The 26,211-nt window shown below is 34.3% G+C and overlaps 5 protein-coding genes across 7 annotated transcripts in view; 2 read left to right on the plus strand and 3 right to left on the minus strand.

Annotated features, from left to right (window-relative positions):
- The window catches only part of LOC125824494 (preprotein translocase subunit SCY1, chloroplastic), a 390,387-nt gene that overhangs the window by 287,487 nt on the left and 76,689 nt on the right, over positions 1-26,211 (plus strand). The gene's annotated exons all lie outside the window — the stretch shown is intronic.
- The window catches only part of LOC125824507 (xylose isomerase), a 470,700-nt gene that overhangs the window by 220,969 nt on the left and 223,520 nt on the right, over positions 1-26,211 (plus strand). The gene's annotated exons all lie outside the window — the stretch shown is intronic.
- On the minus strand, positions 1,346-2,743 carry LOC125824644 (ribonuclease 3-like). The gene is made up of 3 exons (XM_049504042.1): positions 2,463-2,743; positions 1,722-2,183; positions 1,346-1,432 (listed from the first exon to the last, which is right to left on the minus strand). The coding sequence occupies exons 1-3, from the start codon at positions 2,727-2,729 to the stop codon at positions 1,346-1,348; spliced, it is 816 nt and encodes a 271-aa protein (XP_049359999.1). The 5' UTR covers positions 2,730-2,743.
- Positions 7,959-9,320, minus strand: LOC125824645 (uncharacterized). Its single transcript, XM_049504043.1, has 3 exons — positions 8,843-9,320; positions 8,520-8,732; positions 7,959-8,281 (listed from the first exon to the last, which is right to left on the minus strand). Exons 1-3 carry the CDS (start codon positions 9,318-9,320, stop codon positions 7,959-7,961), a joined length of 1,014 nt encoding a protein of 337 aa, XP_049360000.1.
- LOC125824647 (uncharacterized protein At2g29880-like) lies at positions 9,732-10,360 on the minus strand. The gene is made up of 2 exons (XM_049504044.1): positions 10,226-10,360; positions 9,732-10,169 (listed from the first exon to the last, which is right to left on the minus strand). The coding sequence occupies exons 1-2, from the start codon at positions 10,358-10,360 to the stop codon at positions 9,732-9,734; spliced, it is 573 nt and encodes a 190-aa protein (XP_049360001.1).

Here is a 26,211-nt window from a genome sequence, read left to right on the forward strand (position 1 = left end):
TAGAATGTTAAAAGACATCAAAAAATTTTTACCATAGTTAACAATAATTAAAAATTTAAACTATTTTAAATTATTATTAAAGTTTGATTAACTCTTTAATTTTGTCTTTGTCACATAAATTGAAACAAAAAATGATACATATTGAGCCCGTGCTAGCACGGGCTCCGATGTCTAGTGTGCATATATATATATCATGTTAATTATATCAAACTAATGAATTTGTAATATTGATTTCGTACATGCACTTTATTCATTTACTTTCACTTATTAGTTTATCACTTAACCATAGTATATTAGTATGATTTGATGTGAGTATTTGTTTGAGTAAAAAAACAAATTATATTTTGGACATGAGAGTTTTTGACTGACTAACACGTCACCCCATACAATAAGGTCGATCTAATGATCACTTTATAGAACTTACCTTTAAGTTTTAGTGGTACCTTATAAAGTTCAGTTCTAATTTCTATTTTAAAGAAAACACTTATAAAACTAGAAAAAAAAAATTCCTTTTTTATTTTAATTTAAGTTTAACTCATTAGATTCAGCAGTAATCTATTAAAAATCATAAGAAATATGCTTCACATTTACTATCAGTGTACATAACTTGAGTATAAATTATGACAAATTTTCAAGGTTTTTTTAAAATAATTTTAATTTGAAAATTAATTTAAAATCATCCATTGAGGTATTGAACATTTCCATACTAAACTAAGATATGTTGATTTTTTATTTTTTTTTGTGCAGGCTCGAATGACAGGAGAAAAGCTTCAATCCAAAAGCTTATGGGAGATCCTTGGTCAATTATTTTAATTTAGTATCTATGTGAAGCTTTGTAAGAAAGCTTAGTGAGTAATATTTTATATTATAATAATAGAAAGATGAATAATGTTTCAATTGTGACTATGATATGTACTAAATAATGAAGCAAATAAAGTGATCATCTTTCTATTTTATTTATTACTTTCTCTGTCCATTTTTAATTGTCATGTTGTGTTTTTCAAAAGTTAATTTGACTAATTTTTAAAGTGAAATTAGATTACAGTAATTCAATATTTCAAACAAAAATTTAGATATTAAAAACTATACGAAAAATATTATAAATTAAATTACAATTTTTTTTGCATATGATGAAAAAATTGATAAACATGAATATTGTGCTAAATTTTTGTGTGAGACTTTGAGTACCTTGAAAACCAATATTAATTAAGAGAGAGAATAGAATAAAAATTTTATTCAAGATATATAATAAGTTATTTTCACTCTCTGAGTGTGCATTATTTATTTATTATTCTAAGCCAAACATAAATCTTAGCCGTTGAATATATATTTAGCTCATGATTGTTCAAACATAGGATATATCCCATCTAGATCTATTTCTTCTTGGAATCTCCGTGGTGGCGGTGGCGGTGGCGGCGGCGGCGATAGTTACCTACATGAATAAAGATATAATTAATGTAACGTAGAAATAAATAAATTATAGTAATTTTAGTTTTAATATTATAAACTTTTAAAAGTTACCTTACTTCTCTTAAACTTCTTACCAGTTCAAATTAAAACACATAAGAAAAGAAGTACTCCTACCAGAAACTTTCAAAAGTGTTATAGTTATGTAAATATTAAGTATCACATAACTACTAAAAAAAATTAGCGACAGAATGAGTCTGAAATTGGCTAATTAAAAATATTGAATGTGAGTAAATTAAGTTGCAGATTCTTACTGTTTGAAGTTTTGGATGAGGTAGCATAATCCTAGCTCCAGTAGAACAGCTTGTTGGAGTAGCTTGTGAAGGGCATGAAATGAAACTAGTGCCACCCAAGTTAGTGCACAAGGTAACCTCACTCAAGTAAACATGAGTTTTGTTTGTTGCATCAATTGGAATACATGTTAGGTAAACATCAAGTACTTGAACAAACACCTTTCGAATAGCATCAACGATATCTTTTTTAGCAAAAGACAAGCTATTACAAGCAATAATCCCACTTGTTTTCAAGTAATTGAACAAGTTGCCCTTTTGAAGCATGTTGTTGATCTTTATTGCTGTGTTGAAGTATACTTGTGGTGTTGTTCGTCCACACGCTCCATGCGCGCGCCACTCGTGCTTCCATAGGTCCCTTTTTTGAGACTTTTCTCTAAGTGGTGGCCAGAATGCCATGAGTTGATTCTCTACCGCTGCTGTAAACTGAAAAAATATTTACACCATCAAATCATTTTATAGGTAATTACATATAAATATCTTTATGTAAAAGTCAAAATGTCAAAGATTTGACCTAAAGCAACATTAAAACAGTGTAAAAACTCATGTTCAATAATAAAAAAAAAATAGGTGTTTACAAAGATTAATTAATCCCTTAAATATATAAACTTATATGTATATGGCCGGTTTATATATAGAAAAAATTAATTTAGTATCGTCAGTGCATAAAACATAAACTCTTGTGACTGAAAAGTCAGTACGTACCACTTGATTCCAATTTGGATCTGGTGGTGCAGTGCATGTAATACTATATCCTCTTTGATCTGCTGGCCAAACTCCATGGAGTGTTAAATTATGCTGAAGAATTGGTTCTTTGCACCTGCCTGGTTGTGTTGCAGAATTTAATATAATACAATAAGTTGGTGGCCATTGAAGCACAAATTTCAAGAGTGATGGATTTTGAGAGTCAACAGAAATTGTTATTTCAAGTAGCAAAATGACAAGAAGAAAGAAGGTAACAAGTTTCTTCATGTTGTGTGTGTGCGTGGAGATTGATTAATTAGTTGGGCAATTGAGTGGGAGCTTTATAAGAACATTTATAGGGGTTTTCTCTTCTTTTTTCTCTCTTTAATAGTATATTAGTGCATAAATATTACATTATTATAAATAGTAACTTGTCCACGTGAGCATAGATATATCTTTAAAATACACTATTAAATAATGCAGGGGTAAAATTTGGTATTATTACAGCAATTTCAGTCAAAATTCAGATATATTTCAAACTTTTTTCCCTTTTAATTTTGTTGGTGGAAGTTGGACTATTTGTTGTGATTTTACTTTTCTTTGATTAAAATGATAATTAACTAATAGTACGCCGCCTGATAATTCATAATTTGATATCAACTAATCACAATATCTTATCCGTTGGTTAGTATATTAGTACATTAAAAAGTCGATAATCGATAAGTAAAACCTTTAAGCAATAGTTACTCTTCAAGCTCATTTTTTTTTCATGAAAATAATGACAGACTCAATTGTTTGTTTGTTTATATACATATATATATAATGATGATGATGCGAGTTAAGATTAAATGAAAAAGTGACGATTCCTACGATCGATTTAACTTGTTTGAGGTTAAATAACATACTTTTTATTGTTATTGTTTTCATAACCATTCAATACTCAAAATTTACTAGCTCAACTAGTTTGGATTCACCACATCATAGGACTCAATGGAGGGGGAAGAGCTAGCGCACCCTTCCAAGAGTTTCTCTATTCTTAAGTTGCTTATTAATAAGATGTTGTGGACATGATTTTGGTTGCTTGAAATTTAGAGCATATTTATAAATTTAATTATGTATTTAACACGTCCTTAAGTGAAGATTGAATCTTTTTTTTAAAATCAAATATTAAATTCTTGTTTGAAGTAGTTTTAACTTGTACACGATATCAATTGAGATAGGTTTGTATTAAGGGTATCAAATAGGTGGGTTGAACTGAATTTGTACGAATTAAAATGAGTTAACTTATTAAATTAAATGTATGGTCATTTATCCGCTTAAATATTACTTTGGCTGAAATAGGTTAGATTAAAATGGGTTAAATAATGTCAATTATGGACGACAATCACGATATAATCTATAATGATCGGTAGAGCTAGCTGATCTCAAAATAATAATTACCAATAAGGATTATGGTGGAGCGGTAAGTACTCCTTCATCCTTAAGTAAGAGGTCTTAGATTTGAATTCTCTTGAAAACGAAGTCCCCTTTGTTAGAGAGCACTTTACCTTAACAGAACAAAGAATCAATTATTGAAATTTGTACCTCTTCTAAAACCACGTTTACAATATGGGATATATACGACCACCCTCTTGTCTTAAATGGTGTCTTAATTGATACCTCTAATCCATCTTATTATTTTTTTAATAAATTGAATATTTAATATCAAGGTGGACCAATAATTAACCCTTCATCTTATTTAATATTAATATTTCACATGCAGATAATGTGAACGAATATAATACTATGATACAATTTCAATAACAGATCTAAACTAAAACATATAGTATTGTTTAGTCTTAAAGAATCTTTTACAAAATAATATATAATGAGCTAGGTGGAGTAATAATTAACTCTTCATCTTATTTTAATTAACTATTCATCTTATTTATTAATATTTATATATTTTTTCACATGTATGTAATATAAACAAATATAATATTATGTTGCAATTTCAAAAACAGATCTGAACTAAAAACATAGAGTATTGTGTAGTCTTAACTCTTAAAGAATCTTTTTTGCAAAATAAATATTTAATTTGTGATGAAAGTTCTCCACATGCATCAATTTGTGATGGAGAGCTAGTCGATCTCAAAATAATAATTACCAACAAGGATTGTGGTGGAGCGATAAATACTCCTTCATCCTTAGGGATAACAATGGAGTGGTGCAGGGCCGGTGTTGCAAAAAGTCCCACACGTGGTTAATGAGATGGGTGGACTCCTCTTAAGGCTTGGGCAATCATCTTCCCTTTGAGCTAGCTTTTGGGATGTGAGTTAGGCTTAAGACCTAATTTAACAAGCGGGGCGGGGCGAGCTTAACCCGCAAAATTTTTAATCCACCCCGTCCCGCATAATTTTATAATATTTTCTTTTTCTAGTTAAATTCGATACTAAAAATAAAATTCATACAAATAAATCCATTTTCATTAAGTTGTATTAATTTAATAGGATATAGTGAAATAAAAATTTATTTTTTAGAGGTCAATTGGGTAACATATAAGAAATTGTATTATTTTTTATTGAACCATTTTCATTTACGATCTTGAATATTTTAGTAGCTTTAATTAATTATCTTAATAAATAACTCCCTATCATTCTTATAACAAGTAAAAAGTTAAAATTAAGTTTGAACCCACATAAATCACATATACTCCCCCCCCCCCCCCGCCCCGCCCCGCATTAATTTTAAAAAAACCCACTTCAACCCATCTCGCATCCCACCCGCCCCGCACAACCTTAAATTCACCCCGCCCCGCATAGCCTTAAACTGACATCCCGCCTTGCATTCGTCCTACCCCATTACCATCTCTATTCAACCTTAACTAAGAGGTCTAGGTTAGGGATGTTCCTAGTTATGGTTAAAAAATCAAATCGATATGCAATTTGAACCAAACTGATTAAAAAATTGATATTTGGTTTGGTTTGGTTAGGTTTGGTTTTAAATTTTGAAAACCAATATTGTTTGGTTTGGTTATGGTTTTACTAAAAAAATAACTAAACCGAACCGATAAATTAAATATATAAATTTTATAATTATTTATATATAATTCACAAATAAAATATAAATATTTTGTTAAATTTTAATTAAATTAAGTCTTTAACTTTACCATTTTCTCAAGCCCAACACTTAAATCTTTGCCCAACTATTACAATCCTAAGTTCAAGTCCATCAAAATCCTTTATTTTAGTCTTTACATACCCTACCTCACATAAGATAGACACATTTTCCCTTAATTGAATCACTTTGTTCGTGTAATAATAACTCTAGTATTGCTTAATTGAACCGACAATAGCTTTCATGTGGTTTGTTCATCTACTAGGTGTTTGTGTCTATCGAGATAGGATGTCCTTAAAAAAATTTATTACTTTCATATCGAGAAAACCTAAAAAACTGAACCAAACCGAACCAAACTGATGGTTGTGTTTTTCGTTTGGTTTGGTTTTAGAAATGCAAAAAACAGACTAGATTGGTTTGGTTTTGGTTTTAACCAATAACCGATCCAAACCGAACCACGAACACCCCTAGTCTCAGTTTCGAATTCCTTGAATACGAAGTCCTCTTTGTTAGGAAATTCTTTACCCCAATTAGTTGCGGATTCGGGATCTTAGGCTCGTGGGTGCTCACTTCTCTTATTATAAAGTTACTATAAATCGCATTGTATAATTGTATAATTGTACAACTATTTAAACGCTATAGTTAAAAACTCTTCATTTCTTAGAAAAACTAAGAATTTCTAAGAAATGAAGTCAAAATTTCCCTAGCTTCTCTTACCAATTACAACTAATAACTCACTCTCGCAAGCACCCTCATTTATTTCATGTTAAAGAAATGAGCACTACACAACCATTTAAAAATCCATCACCTATACTATTACGAAGTTCATTTTTGATGTACTTCATGGATAAAAAAGTTCGTTCCACAGAAACAATAGCAACACGAAGAATGAGAGTCAACTTGATAAGCAAATAAACAAGTAGCCAAGTTTGATGCAGCTTTGACTTCACCAATACTTTAGCAAAGTCGCTAATTCCCTTCAAGTTGAAGAACCTCTAGTCAGAATTACAAGCATAAACTATAAGATTATCAAGCTGACAACTGAGATCTCGAAGCATATTGCTATCAAACTCATTCATATTAAGCTCTTAAAGATGCAAATTAATAAAGACATAATAAATCACAACGCGCAAATGATGAGAACATATAACATCAAGAGATTTACGCTTGGACTTTCCTGGAAAGTAGCTAACCATTCATGAAAATGTAACATCAAGAAGTGCTAATTGCCGCTAAAAATACACATTTAGCAGCAATTAAGCTATTATCGTTAATTAATTATCGCTAAAGATTGTTTTTGTTTTGTATCTATACATATTGATACATAATTTGCAAATAAAATTTAAAATGTTATATTAGATGTTTTATTCGGAAAATATAATTTAGACTGGTTTAAGAGTCGCCGCTTAATTTTAAAGCAAAATTAAGAAAACTGTTGTTTTCAAAAGACTAAAACAGAAATCTAGTGAAAACTTTAAAAAGGGTTCGAGGTTCTTATTAACAGTCTAGGAAGGTTTTAAAAGCACCTAGAATGTCCACTAATGTGGTTATCCGACAATTAATTATTTGGCTAAAATAATTTTAACTTAACTCGACTTGCAAAATTGAACTATTTTGTAGTCGAAACTATTTTAAAGGGGAAAAAGAAAAATGTTGAAATACTATCTAAGGGTCTGTTTGGAAAGCTACCTGGTAATTGGAATTGATGTAATTACTAGGGTAGTAATTACCAGCCTAGTAATTACATTGGCCTGTTTGGTTGCCACAATGTAATTACATTGTAATTACCCATGTCCTGGTTGGATGCCACAATGTAATTACACAGTTAAATTTTAAAATAAATTAGATTTTAAGTAAATAATATTTCTACTTAAATTAATTAATGAATACAGAAGTTTTTCAAGCCTAGATTTTCCAGCATCACACATCAAAATTATGCTTGAGATGGCAAAAAGAAACTGATTACACCCTCAGTGATAATAGTTGTGCTTGCAATAATGACATAACTTGGGTGACATACAAGTGGTGTAGCAGTGAAACAAAAAAAAAATATGGAGTTAACAAGATTTGCCATCATGAATGACATCAGACCAAAAATATTCGAAGAAATGTTGCTCTATCATTCATGAGTTGTGATAACAGACTACTCCAAATACATATGAACTTAAGTCCCTTGTAACCTCCATCCACAAGCTAGACTACTCCCATTCCTTTTCCCAACTAATCCGTCCAACGACTAGGATAATTGGCAAAAGACAATTTCTTACAATGTTGGCAACTTGTATTGCACATGATTTACATCCTTGATCTATATGGCATATGCGTACATACGTACTTAGAACTATATTTTTTGCTACAACATAACCTTTTTTATACAGTCAAGTCACAACAAAACTAAGAGAATCATTCGATCTATGATATTCACCTAATTGCTCTAGCATTCCACATTTGTTGAGCTATTTCATCTCTCAGATTGCACATATATTGTTTATCAGCATTTGTCGGTCCTCGTCCAATGTCTTCTTCATCAGAATCAGAATCAGAGTCAATATCATTCAAACCATGAGAATCTTCTATTTCCTCTTCCATGTGTTCTTCAAAATATGAATCTTGCCAATTCCACTTACGAATGAAATTATGAAGTATGCAACATGATAGTACAATCCAACCTTGTTTTTTGATGGAATACGGAGGAGCAGTCGTTAATATAGGAAATCTTTTTTTCAAAACAGCAAATGTCCTCTCTACGACATTTCAAAGTTTTGAATGTCTCAAGTTATAGAGCCCACGAGCATTTTGTGGTGCTTGTGTTTGGCTCCATTCTCTCAAATGATATCGTGCACAACGATAAGGTGCTAGAAAACCCTTTGTATTTGCATAGCCTACATCAACAATGTAATATTTTCCTACAAAATTACAAGTATCATCTTGAACTCTTTAGAAAAATAAATAATATCACTATTTGAATTATTAGTAAATTACCATTCGGAATTTTCAATCTATTTTGTGATCTTTCCCAAACAACATTTCTTAACACTCTAGAACCCGAAGCAGAGCCTTCCCAACCACTAAGCACGTATTGAAATTTCATATCAAAATCTACAACAATAAGGACATTTTGAGAAAGAACTCCTTTACGATTTCTATATCTCGGTTGTTCTTTCATGGGTATTAGTGCAGGAATATGAGTTCCATCTATAGCTCCAACGCAATCCTTCAAAAAGCTTACAATAAATTTTAAAATATGACACAAAACAATTATAAAATTTTAACTAGTAAAAGTAAATGTAATGCTAAAAACTAACCTTGAACCAAGGATAAAAAAAATGGATTAAAGGATATTTCATGCGAGATATCTTTTCCTGCCTGTTTCACATAGTATTTCCCTAATCGGAGACAAGCTTTCAAGCACTTGTTAAAATAACGACTAATTGTTTCTCCTGAATGTTGAAAACGATTTTGCACAACTCTATTCCTTTCATTATGAGCTAACGTAAATAAAAATATAGCCAGTTGTTCTTCAACTCTAACCATTCTTGAATCAGTTAATAGACCTCTTGTTTTCATCTCATCTGCAAATTGCAAGAAACATCCAACATTCATACGTAATAGGTCATAGCATCCACGAGGATGTCCTTCAATCAAATATTTAATAAAATCTGCTCCAGTTAAAATTGATCCGTGCACTCTTTTTTTGGATCCAACACCAAAATAACTTGCAATGATACTAATTAAAAGTACACATTTTGCCAGAAACACCATGACATGATCATCCTTTGCCATCCTATCTGACAAGTAAATGAATTAATTCTAGAATAGATAATCTAGAAGAGAAGAGATAATATCATATACAATCTTAACAAAACATAAGATAAGTAACGTAATTTCAAAACAAAGAGGAGATAATATCATATACAATCTTAACAAAACATAAGATAAGTCTTGGGATTAATTCTAGAATAGATAATCTAGAAGTAAATAAGATACCAGCCCAAAACGTCATTCGAACAACAAAATATGCTTTTAAACGACATCACTCAATATAAACCAAGTTTGCGCATGACCTATTTCTTTCTAAGCTCTGGAGGCATAGCAACAAAAAATTCAGCATTTCTCTTATCTACAAGGAGGTCAACAGTTTGCATAGTCCATATATCATCCAAGTCTAATTCCAATATCAAAGGCATTAATTTTTCAGCGGAAGTTTTTTGGTTCATGTTGTAGCCTTATTTGTTCTTCAGCTATTGCTGTCCATCGATCAACAGATTTTGCCAAGCTATTTCTAATAGAATTCTTAATTCTCTTTGGACATGATGTCAAAGTTGGTTGCTCATCTAAATGCCTTTTTCCTGCTCTCTTTTCTTGATTAGATGATTGAGTTATTTCAGGACTAGTAAAGTTCATGTTCTGAACAAAATATCCATCATCCTGGTCAACAAATTGTGTATCTTCAGCATGTATGGTAACTTTTTCAGCAGTTATATCATCATCGGTGAATTCACTTTGAAAATCCTCGACATCATTAATTTCACACCCATTGCTACCATCAGCGACAGTATCTCCAAAAATTAATGCCAAAGTATTATAGTCTGGCAACGTCTTCGTCCTATACTTAGAATCTTTTGGGTGTGCCTATTATATTATCAATAGTCTTAAATCAGAAAATAAATAACATAAATTTAACTCACTGCAAGGTATTGCTCCCAGACATCATCTTCAACATCAACTTTTCGAGTTTCTTCATTCCACCCAAATCCACTATGCTGTGACATTCTCTTCATAGTAGCATATATCTTCTTCAAAGTCCTCATCCTATTTTTCATTTTAGTCTTATCTAATTTGTCCCCATATAGCTTGTTCATTTCTTTTTCTACACTATCTCATCCTTCAGTGGTTAAGCCTCCTGGTTGCGTTCTTCCTAACTTAACTTGTTCAGCAATAAAGTAAATGAAATGTTCATCTTGAACTTCACTCCATTTGGTGTATGGTTTTCCAACCTTAGGTGTTTGGTTAGTTGTCATCCTACATAAATGAAAATATTAAAAATTTCAAGCAAAAAAGTACTTCACTAAAGTAGGCTTTGATGTTAATTTAGCAAGGTGAACTTGATTGTTCTTGGAATAACATGAGGAGTAATTTACATCATGCTCACATTTACCGAATGACTATGACTAATCACATATATCAAGTGTGGCAAGAGAGGAATCGAAAATTATTTTGATTTGACGCATCATCCAGGAAGTGATGTACAAGGCCAGTTTCAAGCCCAAGCTAGCAACGAGGACAGCAAACCTGAACTGTTAACCCATTTAAAGTTTGTTTGGTAGGCTAACTAGGAGTTGATATTTTGTTTTGCTACTTACTATAGCTACCAGTGATAATATTATGTACTGTAACAATGTACTAATATACAATTTTAAATACACAGAGTGTAAATGGAAAGAAACCAAGAGCAGAGGTGTATCGATTGATGCAAACTTCACAACCTGAAGTCGTCAAATTACAGTTCTCAGTCACTCTTGTACCAACTCGCTAATACACCAACAATTGCACAGATAATAACATAAACACCAACCAAATCAACAAGATTTCCACCCATACCAACTGACATTCACCGATCAGAACCAATCATAAAAATAAAGTAAATATGCAGTTCTTATCTTTAGTATTTCTATAATATCATGTGCCTCTTCATCAACTTAATACCCAGAGCCTACGAGTAAATACGCAGCCCAATCTCAATAGAAACAAACAGTGAAAACAACCATAAAAATATTCAACAAATATTGGCACAAATCATGAACTCAATCAATCTCCAATTAAATAAGGCCTGATTTGACTTTAGACACCAAACCCAGTTCCAATTTATTATAAAAAATTAAAGAAAAAAAATTAATTCTCATATTTATTTTAATCTCAAGAACTAATAGGAGAAAATACAAAGATCAAACTCATACATAATCTACCTAGACATCAAAATTTGAAAAGTAAAATGAATTAGAAAGAAGTCTTACTTTGAAAGAAGATGCACAAGGTTTGTTTTTGTCCCGTTGAAAGAAATGGAAATGTCCAGACAAAAAGAAAGAAGTGACCTTTTGGTGTTTCAAATAAAAATATATTTAAAAAGATAATATTAAAAAATTCATGTAATTACATGGTGTAATTACACTCAATTCCTTACCCTCCCCAAGGAATTGAGGAGTGTAATTACACCCCTTCAATTACACTCAATTCCCCTTTTACCATGTAATTACTTGGTCTACCAAACAGGACAAAGAGAGTAATTACACCAATTCCCAACTCCATTGTGTCCTTTCAAACAGACCCTAAGTGAAATGTTTTGTAAGCTTATTCATTTATTTATTTATTTTTATGTCAAGTAAATATGAATAACTAGGTTAAGTGATTAATTCAAACAGACTCAAAATATTTATTTATTTCGGGGATTTGAATTTTTCGACCTTAAGGTTAGTGGAAAATATTAACGAGCACATAAACACAACAAAGATGGGAGGGAAAGAGATTTGGGCCCAAATTTGGTTTTTCAGTCCGCCTGGGCCAGTATTTGGGCCCACTTTTGTTTTGGGCTTTTGGCCCATTTGAGTCACCTGCACCTGTCCTAGTCTAACATGAAATAAATATCTTTCTTTTGGACCTTAAGCCCAATTTCTCCACCTGTCCTAGGAACTAACAAGTAATAGTAAGTAAAATGACAAGGGCTTAGGCCCAATAATAACAAAATATAATTCCGAATAAATAAAGGTAGGCTTTGGCCCAATCTTTTTCAACTCCCGATTTGCTCCGCTTTTCTTTCAATTTCGAGACCTGTTCGACGATTTTAATATCTTCCTAACTCGGATAAAAGGGGATATGGGCCTCCGTGGCCCAAAGAAAAATGCGAGGATAGAGTCCGTGAGGACCCGAACAAATTTCACATGCAAACACGAAAATGAGAATCAGTAAGTAAGAGTTATGAATAATATAACAAAATTTATTATATTCTAATATTTATTACACTACTAATCGCTCGAACAACTTTGTTCGGCTTTCAATAAGCGGAGTGAAAATTCTAGCAGGCTTCTTCTCAAATCTAGGACGGGAGGGATCGTAATTGCCTTGTTGAGAGGGAGACGTTTGGCGATAATTTGGAGCATACAGACGGGGGCTAGATATCTGGGATATGAGTTGGTTTGATAATTTGGTTGTGGAGCATGCTAGTTCGAGGGGGTATTTTGGTAAAGAAGAGCTGGAGTTTGGTACATTGGGGGAGGCGTTTGGTAATTCGTCTGAACGTTGGCACAATTGGGGGCGGCTTTTCGGTAGTGATGAGATGGAGTCTGGTAAACTGGAGAGGGAGTTTGGTAGATATTAGGGAGAGTTTGGTAATTAGGAGAGATAGTATTTTGATAACTGGTAGGGGGGATATTTTGGTAATCAGCCTGCGCATAACAAGCCGGGTATTAACTCTGTGAAGGTCGAGAACGACCTTGGTATGGTGAGGATTTCCTTGGGGTATTCTTCCCTTCATAAGAGATAGAGGACACATCCTCTCATTTCTTCTTCAACAAGCCCGAAGATCCAGGAGAGGCAGCAACACGGGCAATCTTCCCGGTTTTCAATCTATCTTCGATAGTCTCACCCACCTTGACTATCTCAGCAAATTTTGTTCCAACGAGCAATATGATTCTGTCATAATATTCGGGCTCTTGCACCCGCACAAACACTTCGACAATTTCCTTTTCTGACATGGGAGGTCTAACTCTAGTTGCCTCCTTTCGCCATCTATATGCGAATTCTCTATAACTTTCGGTCGACTTTTGCTTCAACTTCTCCAATGGGTAATGATCAGGAACGATCTTCACATTGTAAGCGAATCGTTCAATGAAGTCCTTAGCCAGAGCGTTCCAGCTAGACCACTGTCTCATTTCATGAAACATAAACCATTCTAGAGCCTCTCCGCTCAGACTCCCACTAAAAAGCCGCATTAACAAAGTTTTGTCTCTCCCAACTCCCACGAGTTGGTCACAGTAGGCCCTCAGGTGTGCTAAGGGGTTCACCGTTCCTCCGAATATGTCAAATTTTGGCACCTTGAACTCTTCCGGGAGGTCCAAATTCGGATGAATGCGCAGGTCTTCGTAACTCAACCCGGTGACCTCAGGAATGCAGTTCAACTCCTTCATGGCTTTTCTAATTTCCTCCTTCGTATCTATCTTGGTGGTCTCTTCCTTTGACCTCCACTCTCTCTCCATCTCTTCATAGTGGTCGAGCTCTGAACCATGGGCGTTATGCTCGTTGGGGACTGGTATTTGGAAAGTGGCTTTTTGCGGTAGTGGTGGAGCAATGGATGGACTTTGGCCTAAAGGGACGTGGTAGTTTTGGGGGAAAGTCTGGGGGTTGGTGTACTGGTTTTGGTGAAGGAGGGAAGTGCGTGGGTTATTAGCGTTTTGGCTGTGGGGGGTAGGCCAGTTTGGTGGTTTGCATTAGGGGGAGGGAATGGTGCTTGGAGGTTGGTATTTTGAGGAGGGGGTCGTGTTTGATAAGAGGTTGAGGCGTAATGAGGGTTTTGGGTGTTAAGGTCAATGATAGAGGGATTACGAGCGGGACTTGAAGGCAGGTTTTGAGCTTGTTCCACGTTAGGAGGAGAAATTTGAGCTGGAGGTCTTCCGTCTGGTTGAGCGTTGACAACAAAAATCGGCGGAGGCAAATCTTGTTTTCTCTGCATCTCGACCCTCATCTCAGCAATTTGTTGCAGCAACTGCAGGATCAGTTCATTCTGATCAGCAAGGGCGGGCTGAGCCACTACGACATCAGTAAGGCTGGTTTCTTCGTTGTTATCACCCATTGTTGCTTTCCCTTTTGTCAACTTTGACTAGGGAAGGAATCTGTAGGACCTTTAGATCTAGTGAAATAAGGATGATCGGTCAGTGTGTCAACACAGATCAGTTCTAACTACCTGTAGAGAAAAATAACTCAAAGGCAAATCTGTCAGTATTAGTTCTGGATGAATAATGCAAGATATCACATAGAAAGCAAATAAACACATAAAAGTTATTTCGTTTGAGGACACGTAAACCCACGAGTAATGGGGATTGATTTTTGAACAAGCAGGAATTTGCTTGTTTTTATATTGAGGTTGGTGTCTCAGAAAGGTTAAATTGCATTGAGCTAAGGTCTTCTTGCTGCATCTCTCGAATCTGTTGATGTGAATTCAATGTTTCCTTATAGAATGAAAGAGGGGGAAAAGAAAATTTGAAAAAAATAGGGGCTGGGCCTTGAAAGGCTGCCTACATATCTCCGAAGGAGAATTCTGGCCCTACGTAGTTCGAATACAAAGGAAATTTTCATTTTCATTCATGCATTTCTGGTGATTACAAGGAAAGTGAAAAACAAAAAATAAAGCTCTTAAAAGATAGATAGTGCCTTCACCGAAACTTCTTCCTCTGACTGCCGTATTAGCCACGGGGGACGAACTCAACTTGAATCTTTCTCATGTTGACGAGGGATTCCACGTCATAACGAAACCTGAGACACCTCCCAATGTTGTGATCGATGGCATCATGATAAGGGCAGGGCTTCCGGATCTCAATTCCAACGGGATCAATTGCTTCGTCATCCTTTCTGATAGAGGCCAAAACTCTTTTTTGAACTAACAGACTGTAGATATCCAGCAACGTTTTCTTGAAAGGCGTGAAATAGTGACAATAAAATAAAGTGTGCTTAGTGACCGGCATATTGGGCTCCAGTTGGTCACAGGTAAGAACAATGTTCTCACCCCACATATACGGGATTTCCCCAATGTTGATCAGGTTGTGGATTGCTGCCTTAAGCTCCACACAGTCCTCTATAGTGTGTCCTTTTTGGTTCGGGTGGTAGGCACATGTCTTTTGAGAGCTTTCAAGCCCAAACCCAAAAGTGGTTCCTTCGAAAGGCTTCAGCATACCTGACGCCTTAAGGTGCTCGTAAATGAGATCACATCACACAACTCTCGCCCCAACACTATGTGACCGCTCATAAGCCGGGAGAGTGATCTTTTTGTCTCCTCCTTTCAGACGTCTCAGGAAGGGAGACATATAGAAGATTTCCTCATCGGCATCTTCTTCAGTAGCTCCAGGGTGAGTGTCTTCGGGACCACTATTGGCTTCTTGATTGAAGAAAGAGCATTTTCCGCGTATCTTCTGAAGTCTCATAGTTATATCATTCTTGAAGACGACATGTTCCTTCTGCACAACAACTGTCTTTTTACTTATAACATCGCATTTTGTCATCTTTGCAGCCAATTCCACGTCTAGTACCGCATTTGCTGCTCGTGCGACCGCGGTGGGAAACTCCATTTCTATTCTCCTTTCCTTGGTTTCTTGAATCTCTTGCCTGAGCCGCTGTAATTCCATCCTCAAATCCTCCTTACTTAGCTTTATCTCGATACCCTTGCTCTTTTCCATCTTAGCAGCAATTTCACCTTTCTGAGATGATAGAGTAATATTTTAGGATTTGGTAGTAATATTTTATTTCTGGCCGAGAAACTTAAGACTCATGGAATTTTGGTTGAACATTTGGTAGTGACTTGTATTCAGTATTGGTGATATTTTCAGAAAAATTTCGAAAAGGAGTGGGTTAAAAATGTCCTCATTCAAAACAACAAAATCACATAAACAGTTAAAGCATGCAAGTGGCTAGCGTACGTCCTAAACAAGTAGGAGACCCTTTTGTGCCAAGGGTAGGCCTAGCGTATTTGAAAGATGTTTGTGTAGAATTGAATCATTTTGTTACCCCAAAGCAAATTTCGCATATAAAATGATGTTCAAGAAGCGAAAATAAGCAAGGGAAGTAGGGAATAAACGAAAAAACACAAAGGAAAGGCCCACACATGGGTCATTTGAAAAGAGTATCAAAATACAAGAAAGGCAAGCCCACGCAGGGGCAAATAACAATAAGTACATATAGAAAAACCCACGCAGGGGCTAAATCCGCTAAGATGTTCCTGATGGCTCCTCCTCTGATTTGCTCCTCTTGCTCTGTGTCATGATATGTTGAAGCCTATATTGAATCATTAGCAAGTATCCTTCGCTCCGACGGCTTTTCTCTTCCCAGTCTTCGAGACACATTCAGCTTTTTTTATCTCCAATCCACAAGTTAAGCTCTCCCAAATCGCTTCTCAAGCTTTCTAATTCTTGAGTTACGCTCTCGAGGGCGTACTTATCCTCTTTTTGCTTTCGGAGAAATTCCTCGTGCATTTCCTAGGCTTCTCTTCTTACCACTCTTAGTTCTATCAAAGCTTTGGACTCTTTGTCCTCTACACTGCGGTAAATGTTCGGAACTGAGAAAAAGATACCATGTATATTGCACTTCAACCAAGCTTTGTAAGTTTCATCGTACCCCACATTAAATTGGTCTGCGGCAATGGTGTCGTCTTTCATTCGCACTGCTTTTTTGCATTCTCTCAGCATCTCTGAAGCCTCAGGCACTCTATCATCCTCGATGTCGAACACATAGATACGGTAGTATGCTTCTGGAGGTGTAGTTTGTCTTCTTCCGAACTGCCTCAGGACCCGGATGGGTGCATATGGGCGAATACCTCGAATACCTGGCAGAGGAAGCACAAATTGTATGTCGCCCTGTACTATGGCATCTTTCGAGATGAAACGGTCGAACATTCATTGGATGTTTTCTTCTCTCAACTCAGAAAAAATTTGAGCTCATCTTTCTCTGGTTCTTCTTTTTTCAAAGTCTGCCCAGAACAACATGTCATTCAAACTCTTAAGAGCGTTATGATCATCGAGGGTATAGAGTTCTTGAGTTTCGTGTCTCTTTACCAAGTGACTCATTATCCACCATTGAAGAAGAAGGTTGCAACCCTGAAAGTAATGATGTCCTTCCTTGCATTTCCCTAAAGCACGGTACACGTCAGAAAAGATGACAGGTGCGATAGGATTATACTTTACTTGCCCTTGGTTTAGATGCCCGTAGAATAGAGTGTTTGCAAGCATTATTACCCGGTTGTTGATATTGAGGCTCGGGCCGTGTGGGAAAACCATGGTTCCCAATAGTGCGACGATGAATGTCAAAGGTCTGATCCCATCCCATTCTCTGAAAGTGACCTTGAACTCTTGGTTGTAATTCACAAAAAAGCTCGCATGCCCGAATCTAGCATAGAGATCCATAAAAGAAATGTTAGAACCTTCTGCCCAATAGGTGTAATCTTTTCTTAATCCGAGCCAATTCACGATATCCTCGAGAGTAGGCTTGTTAGGGATTAAGATGTTTTCCTGTTTTCTCACTCTTCTTTCAAGTCTTGGATCGACTGTGTCTATTCCGTCACGAATTTCCTCAATTGTTGGGGTGATCTCCATGGTTCTAAATCGGAACATCATTTTCTCGTTGTCCCAATAGCCTGTTTGGACTTCAATCAGCTCAGACCACCCAACCATATTGATGAATTCTGTTAAGGCATTTATATATTTGTTGAGCGCCCTTTTGTGAACCACAGTGAGGTCATTGTACCACATCTTGAGTAGAACCGGGACTTCCACTACCATGTCGAATTTGGGGAATCAATCCATACCTACAAAATAAAGTACGGTTAAGATTCCTTACCCCAAATAGGCAACAATTAGGTTTCTACACATACATCTTTCAAATGTCAAACAATATGATATGTTGTTAGGTCGTGGACCTTGGACAAAATTTTTTGTGGTTTTACTAATGGACTTAATACGTCTTGGGTATTAAGTCATCTAAGGGTAATGTTTAGATCTGGATTTGGTTTCGCTCTACTCTAGGTTGACTAGAATTGATTTAGAAATGACGGTTACCCGAGTCGGACAAACAACGGGGTGAACTATAATAAACGACGTTGGATGACCACAAGCCAACTATTCGTTTATCACTTCCAAAAGATTTAACATGTGTTTTTTCTGCAGGACAGCCGTGGTAAGCCACGTAACCGCCTTTTTTCCTAATGCAATCTATTTACTGTTTGGCAGAATCGGGTGTCATGAATGCCACAATTCAATATAAGCAATAAATAAAACAAGTAGACAGTTAAAACACATAGCCAAATAAATTAATCTTAAGGTTAGAACTATTCAAATCCCCAGCAGAGTCGTCATTCTGTATTATTCGGAAAATATAATTTTGACTGGTTTAAGAGTCGCCACTTAATTTTAAAACAAAATTAAGAAAACTGTTGTTTTCAAAAGACTAAAACAGAAATCTAGTGAAAACTTTAAAAAGGGTTCGAGATTCTTATTAACAGTCTAGGAAGGTTTTAAAAGCACATAGAATGTCCACTAATGTGATTATCCGACAATTAATTATTTGGCTAAAATAATTTTAACTTAACTCGATTTACAAAATTGAACTATTTTGTGGTCGAAACTATTTTAAAGGGGAAAAAGAAAAATGTTGAAATACTATCTAAGTGAAATGTTTTGTGAACTTATTCATTCATTTATTTATTTTTAAATCAAGTAAAGATAAATAACTAGGTTAAGTGATTAATTCAAAATGGGTGTCTTTTGGGGATATGAATTTTTCGACCTTAAGGTTAGTAGAAAATATTAACGAGCACATAAACACAACAAAGAGGGGATGGAAAGAGATTTGGGCCCAAATCTGGTTTTTCTGTCCGCCTAGGCCAGTATTTGGGCCCACTTTCGTTTTAGGCTTTCGGCCCATTTGAGTCACCTGCATCTGTCTTAGTCTAACATGAAATAAATATTTTTCTTTTGGACCTTGAGCCCAATTTCTCCACCTGTCCTAGGAACTAACAAGTAATAGTAAGTAAAATGACAAGGGCTTAGGCCCAATAATAACAAAATATAATTTCGAATAAATAAAGGTAGGCTTTGGCCCAATCTTTTTCAACTCCCGATTTGCTCCGCTTTTCTTTCAATTTCGAGACCTGTTCATCGATTTTAATATCTGGCTGACTCGGATAAAAGGGGATATGGGCCTCCGTGGCTCAAAGGAAAATGCGAGGATAGAGTCCGTGAGGACTCGGACAAATTTCACACGCAAACACGAAAATGAGAATCAGTAGGTAAGAGTTATGAATAATATAACAAAATTTATTATATTCTAATATTTATTACACTACTATATTCTAATATTTATTTCACTACTATGTTCTAAAATTTATTATACTGCCATATTATAAAATCTATATACTACCGTATTCTAAGATTTACATACTACCATATTTTAATATTTATTATACTCCCATATTCTAAAAAAAAAAATATATACTACCGTATTTTATTATTTATTATACTACCATATTCTAAATTTATATACTACCGTGCTCTAATATTTTTATACTGCCATATTTTGTTATTTATTATACTACTATATTCTAAAAAATTATATACTACCGTAATTTAATATTTATTACACTATCATATTCTAAATTTATTTACTACCGTGTTCTAATTCAAAGAAGAAGAAAAAAAAAAAAACAAACATGAGGTTGACACAATGACAAATATAAATTATCTAACATTTTCCCCTTTTAAACTAATAGTGACTCTAGACAAAATATAAAGATAAATCCCAAGCTCTCCTACGACTAAGTAAAACAGTAAGCAAACTATGTAATACTAAAAAAAAGAAGCCTACATGTTTTAACATACGCTAATCGTCGTAACAAAATTCAAGAGGTCAGGCATATAAATCATATAATTTTCATACAACAAATAAAGGAAAGAATGGGAGGAAGGATAGGCATACTTTAACGCTCTTCTAATGCCTCAGCCTCTTGATGAGCAGCGATTAGGACAGGATGAACTGAAACGACGACCTTCGCCACGCAAAATCCGAACTGGAACAATAGCCAAGAAGTTTGAGCAAGAATATCAAACCCAAAACACAAAAAATGAGTACCTCTTCTGTTCTCCTTGTAGTGTATTTAGTAGATATTAGCTTCTTTTTTTTAATGCTCTTATTTAAAAATTTCCAACTACTAAATCCCTGCCCCAACAGTGAATAAAAGGGAATACATATAGAGATTTTTAGGGTTGATTGGGGGGGAAATTTTTTGGGTCCAAAATCTGGACGGAAAAGGGCATATTTCAAAATTCAAACTCTCAAACCTTTCACCAATTTGGAGAGACACCTTTTTCTGAGATTTTCGCCCCATTTTGAAAGAGGAAAGGGGAGAAATGTGTGCCTCTATGCTGCTGGAATCGCTGTTGATGTTGTCTCCCTTTGCCAGCAGTCGTTGGCGTTTTCTGGGAATTGTACATTAACGTTTTGAACCTCTTAGGAGGACAGAAAAGTGGGCCGATTTTTTTTTCTGAAATTTGGGCTGAGGCGGAGGGCTGGGAGAAAATAAAAAAAACGAAGTAGGTCGGCTGGTATTGGTATTTGATGTTGTATGTTGTCGGTTGTGGGAGTCAAATTAAGTATTGGGTTGTTATAATTAAAAAAAAAAAAAAAGGAATTAGAATGGGTGATTAATGGGGTGGGGCATATGTCTGTGTACGTATGTTGTTGTTTTGCAAATAAAAAAAAGGTGGGCCGATTATAAAGAAAATAAAGGCCCAAAATAAATGATTAAAAGGATGTAGTGAATTGGCTAGATTTGGCTAAGGCATGCAATAGAGAATTAATTAACAATTTAGTCAAATTGGGTTAATTAGTAAATTCGACTAGTAATTAAATAAAACGAATTAATATAATTAACTAACGAGCTCCTTAATCTTAACGGAATAAAATAATTAACTTAATAAAAATAATCAATTCAACAACATAGCTATAATTCAAACTAAATTAGATTAATAAAGTGTTTAACGTTAAAATAATAATAATAATAGTAATAACAATGAAATCCTTTTTTTTTAAAGATAGTTTTCAAGTATTTATACAATATGTTTGTTACATACGTAACAATATAAAACATATTTATTATTTAAAATATTTAAAATATTATAAAAGTGAATAAAATTCTTAAAAAGAAATATTTTGAAACATATTTTGAATTTTTATAAAATCAATTATTTCAAATCGTTTGAGATTAAAGAAGCTCGAAAATTAATTATTATCGGAGAGGGTCAAAATTAGGTGTCAACATCAGTTGTTGAACACCTACTGCTAACTCACAAGTCAGGCAAATCACTCTTTCGTAGGGATGGGCAAAATCAATCCAAATATTCATGATCCGTCTAATTCATTTATGTTTGGATAAGTTAATAATCTGCTTATTTTATTATATGGACTCGTTTGATCTGTTTATTTCATCTCATTTTAAATTCGGGATAATATAATGCAATTCAAATTGATTCATGAGAAATTACAAATGTCTTTTTTAAAACATTCAAAGAAAATTCTCATGAATCAATTTGAAATGCATTTTAATATGATATTATAAATAATAATTTATTTTATGTACAAGAAAATACATGATGTGAACGAGGGATATGTTTCTAAAGATTACTAAGGCTTCATTAATTAATTTTCAAGAATGAGATCTAACTTCCAACCTAAATTATGTAGTGTGGTCAAATCCAACTAAAAAAAGATTATGGAAGAATATTTATGAATGTCGTCAAAGGTTGAGATCTAATTGTAAGAAAATGTTTAATTTATGAGGAAAAAAATTAGGCTACTGGGGAGATTCGATCCCTCAACCTAGCAACCCCCGCACATATGTTTAAGATCTGGCCCTGAACCAAAGCACCCATCTGTCTCGCCCCGAGCCTATACCCTGGGCGAGACTGACACTCGAGAACCATTGATGACCCCAAGCGAACCCTTGGCCTGGCTTACTTACTCAAATTGCTCGGTAAAATAACTTAGAATGTTAAAAGAATTAAACATTCAACTTGGCCAAAATGGTAACCCAAGTCTTAACATAAGATAAAATGAAAAGACTAAATAACTAATAACTGACTGTCTATGAAGCCTCTAAAAAAATTGAGATGGATGTTGGGACAAACCCCACAACATCCTAATGAACTAAACTAGAAAACAAATAAATTAGTCCTCTGAATGCAAGGAGGCTCACCACAGACTCTGAGTGGTCAAGCTGGATCAATGAGGCGTTGGATGCTAATCCTGGTTACCTGTGTCTGCATCATAAGACGATGCAGGCCAACTAGTATCAGTACATTGAATGTACGAGTATGCGAGTTGGAAAGCTAAACAATACATAGACTTGAAAAGATTCTGAAAGAAACACTTACTTTGGTTCTTCTCATTTCATGGATAACTTAACTTTAAATAAAGCAATGGACACATGCAATATATGAAAAGCTTTATAAACAGTAAAAGCAACTTAGTTCGTTAAAGGAAATGCAATAACAACTCAACTTTACTCATATAATAAAATAATATGGTTTCTGTGGGAGATTCTCTAACCGACAACCATCACATGAGCCTAAATGGTGATACAACGTTTTTACCATCACACTGCTAGATTGTCCTATACTATGCCGTCATATAGAACTACTTAACTTAGTGGATCCACTAGCTTAACTTATGTGATCATCTAAAAAGTATGACCCATTAATACCCATGATGGCTACATGGTTTATGGAGACTTTAGTTAATATGAACTCGCATCCCCATATCGGTGCTCAATACTACTCCCAAAAATATACTTAGCTCATATGTTTTAAAACAATTTCTTTCTTTGGTTTGAGATAATTACTCAAAACTTAGCTTAAAAGCTCTCTTGGAATCGATGTTCCCTTTTTCTTTCTCAAAATGTGAAAACATTTTCAAACTTCTTGGGAATACTTAGTTCCCATATACTTCTTTGAAGAAATGAAACTTCAAATCTTTACTCTTTGCTTAACTTGAACTTAAGCCTTAAAACAAAGTTAAAAGCATTTGCAAAAGACATAATGAAAAGACTCGAAGAACTTCCTAGACTTGGCTCTTCATTTTCCTTGAATTTGAATTTATGGATTCAAGGTTATGATTCATGTTTCTGGATGATTTCTAGGTGTTTAGAAGTCATTTAGAGTAGTTAGAATTAAGGGTGGCAACGGAACCGGGAGGTTCCGGTTCTGCTTCCGGTCCGTTCCGGTCCGTTACCGGTTCCGTCTCGGTTCCGGATAGTGCCGGTTAATTCCGGACTTGTTCCGGTCCGGGAGGGGTAACGGGACGGAAACCGGGATTTTACCGGTCCGTCCCGGTCCGGTTAGTCCCGGTTCCGTCCCGGTCCGGTCCGATTCCGGTCCGGTTCGGAACTTTTTTTTTTTTTTTTTTTTTAATCTGAAAATTTAAAAAATAGCCGTTGAGAGCCGTTGGGCAACGGGTTTTGGGCCCCACCAACGGCTCTTTCACCCCATAACCCCCCATTTACACCTCCCTACCCCCCAAACTTTTTTTAATACCCCAAACTTCTTAAAACTACATTTTCAACCTTTTTTTTAACTATAAATTCCCCTAATCTTTCATTCTTTTCACTCACAAAAATATCTTATAATCTCTCTACTCTCTAGTCTCTACTCTCTAGTCTCTACTCTCTAAATTCTCTTATTCTCGACTTCTCGTTAAAATTACGAATTTGAACTTTGGAAATTGGAGCTTCAAAATTCAACTTTCAATTTTCGCCTTCCGGTCATACACGTCTACTTTTTTAAGTAGACGTTTGGTACATTCGTTCCAACTCACTTTTGATTTAGTTATTTATTTGTTTACATTTAATTATTTATTTTGTAAGTAATTAATCTCTAATCTCTACTTATTTAGTTGTTTATTTGTTTAAAACTTTGCTAATCATTTTCGTATTATATATAATTTGCTCATTTTTTATATTTTGAATATGGATTTTGGAAAAAACATTATTGAAAAGGGTAAAACAACCATAGTTAATTCGTTCACTAATTTATCTAGCTCAAAATCCAAGAAAAATAAAAAAACCGGTAGTACTTCTCAATCTAAAACTAAAAAAACTTCTCAATTAAGAATAAATACGGATGATTATACGCATGTTGATGAAACTGTTTTTAATATTGATAGTAATAGTGGATTAGATCCTTATCATGAACATTTACAAAGAAGATTTGGTAATTTTGAAGAGGAATTACCTGAAGATGATGAACATGATGTTAATGATTATGTTGATAGTTTTGATAATAATGTTGATGAATATGATGATGATGAAACTGAGCCACCGTCGGCTACTAGTCCCCCTCCCAATCCCTCTTCCCCGGCTCCCGCTCCCTTTCGTTGTCCTACTCCCATTCCCCCCGTGCATCCTAGGACTAAGGTAGAACGCGCTAAAAAATCAGTTGTGTGGCAATTTATGACTCAGAATGAAGATAAAACACAAGCTATTTGTAATAAATGTAAACATATAATGAATCATAAAACTGTAGGAAAACAGGGTGGGACGGGACATTTGAGTAATCATTTAATGTCATGTTGTAAAAATGAATTTTTGCATGCTAAAGCTGTAGCCGAAGCTAAAAAAAATGGTACCACCCTTCCTGAAAATGTAGGAGTAGATGGCTCTAATATGGTCCAAACACAATTAAATCCTTCTAATGTTTCTGGTTCTAGTATACAACGGTCATATAGTAGAGAAAAAGATCTTGAAGAATTAGCTAAAATGATTGTTGTTATGGGTTTGCCATTTAGTTTTGCTGAAAATCCCAGTTTTATTCATTATATTCAAATTGTGTATAATCCACATTTTAAAGGTTTTACTAGAAATACAATTAAAAAGGCTATCTTTGATTATCAAGCTCAACATTTTCAATATCTTCGTTGTTTATTTTATTATAACAATTGTAAAATAGCTATTACTTCTGATATGGGCCATAGTGTAAATGGTAATGATTATTTCACAATTACTGCGCATTGGATTGATGAAAATTAGACTTTGCAAAAAAGAATTTAAGGTTATAAATGTTGTGAAATGCATAAAACCGGTAGTTATATAGCTCAAACAATTATAGATGTTTTGCAAAACTATGGAATTTGTGATAAAATAAGTAGTGTCACATTAGATAATGCTTCTAATAATAGTAATGCTGTTGAAATACTAAAACCGTCTCTTTGCCCTATTTATATTGATGGTTTTCATATTAGGTGTGCTGCACACATATATAATTTGATTGTTAGAGATGGTATAGCAATATATGACGATGGTTGCACAAAAGTTGAAACTGCATGTCATTTTATTTTTAAATGTCAAGTTAAGTCTAGACGTAGAGATTTTGAAAATCGTTGTCGTGAATTTAATCTTCCACCTAGAAAAATTTCAAAATCAGTGTGTACAAGATGGAATTCTTTATTTGAAATGCTTGAAGTTGCTTATGAATATAGGAAACCTTTACAAATGGTTTGGAATGCTCATAATTCAAATATGACATATAGACTTGATGATAATGATTGGAATGACATAAAAGAACTTATAGAATTCTTAAAAGTTTTTTATTTAACTACAAAAAAAATATCTGCACTTTATTATCCAACTATTTGCTCTGTTTTACCTAATATTTGTGCTATTTCTAATAAATTTTATAAATTTAAAAATAAACCAAGATTTGAACAATCTGTTAAGAAAATGATTGAAAAATTTTAAAAATATTTTATTCCTATTCCTCAAATTTATTTAACTGCTTGTTTGTTAAACCCACATTACAAAGATGAAGGTGCAGCACGAATGGTTGATAAAATATATTTTAATTTGGGTATTGATAGTGAAGATGATGAAACACCTAGT

Source organism: Solanum verrucosum, unplaced genomic scaffold (assembly GCF_900185275.1).
Source record: "Solanum verrucosum unplaced genomic scaffold, falcon-dt-bn FXZP01000022.1, whole genome shotgun sequence".
Taxonomy (NCBI): domain Eukaryota; kingdom Viridiplantae; phylum Streptophyta; class Magnoliopsida; order Solanales; family Solanaceae; genus Solanum; species Solanum verrucosum.

Bases quoted from the DNA above. Each gene is read 5' to 3' on its own strand.
- LOC125824645 (XM_049504043.1), bottom strand. From the start codon at position 9,320: ATGGCAAAGGATGATCATGTCATGGTGTTTCTGGCAAAATGTGTACTT. The intron at 8,733-8,842 runs GTTAGTTTTTAG...TTGGAGCTATAG, and splicing joins TTTTTTATCCTTGGTTCAAG to ATGGAACTCATATTCCTGCA. The intron at 8,282-8,519 runs GTAATTTACTAA...GAAATGTCGTAG, and splicing joins TAGATTGAAAATTCCGAATG to AGAGGACATTTGCTGTTTTG.
- LOC125824644 (XM_049504042.1), bottom strand. From the start codon at position 2,729: ATGAAGAAACTTGTTACCTTCTTTCTTCTTGTCATTTTGCTACTTGAA. The intron at 2,184-2,462 runs GTACGTACTGAC...ATATTTTTTCAG, and splicing joins ATCCAAATTGGAATCAAGTG to TTTACAGCAGCGGTAGAGAA. The intron at 1,433-1,721 runs GTAAGAATCTGC...TTATTCATGTAG, and splicing joins CTCATCCAAAACTTCAAACA to GTAACTATCGCCGCCGCCGC.
- LOC125824647 (XM_049504044.1), bottom strand. From the start codon at position 10,360: ATGAAAAATAGGATGAGGACTTTGAAGAAGATATATGCTACTATGAAG. The intron at 10,170-10,225 runs GTGAGTTAAATT...ATAATATAATAG, and splicing joins TCTGGGAGCAATACCTTGCA to GCACACCCAAAAGATTCTAA.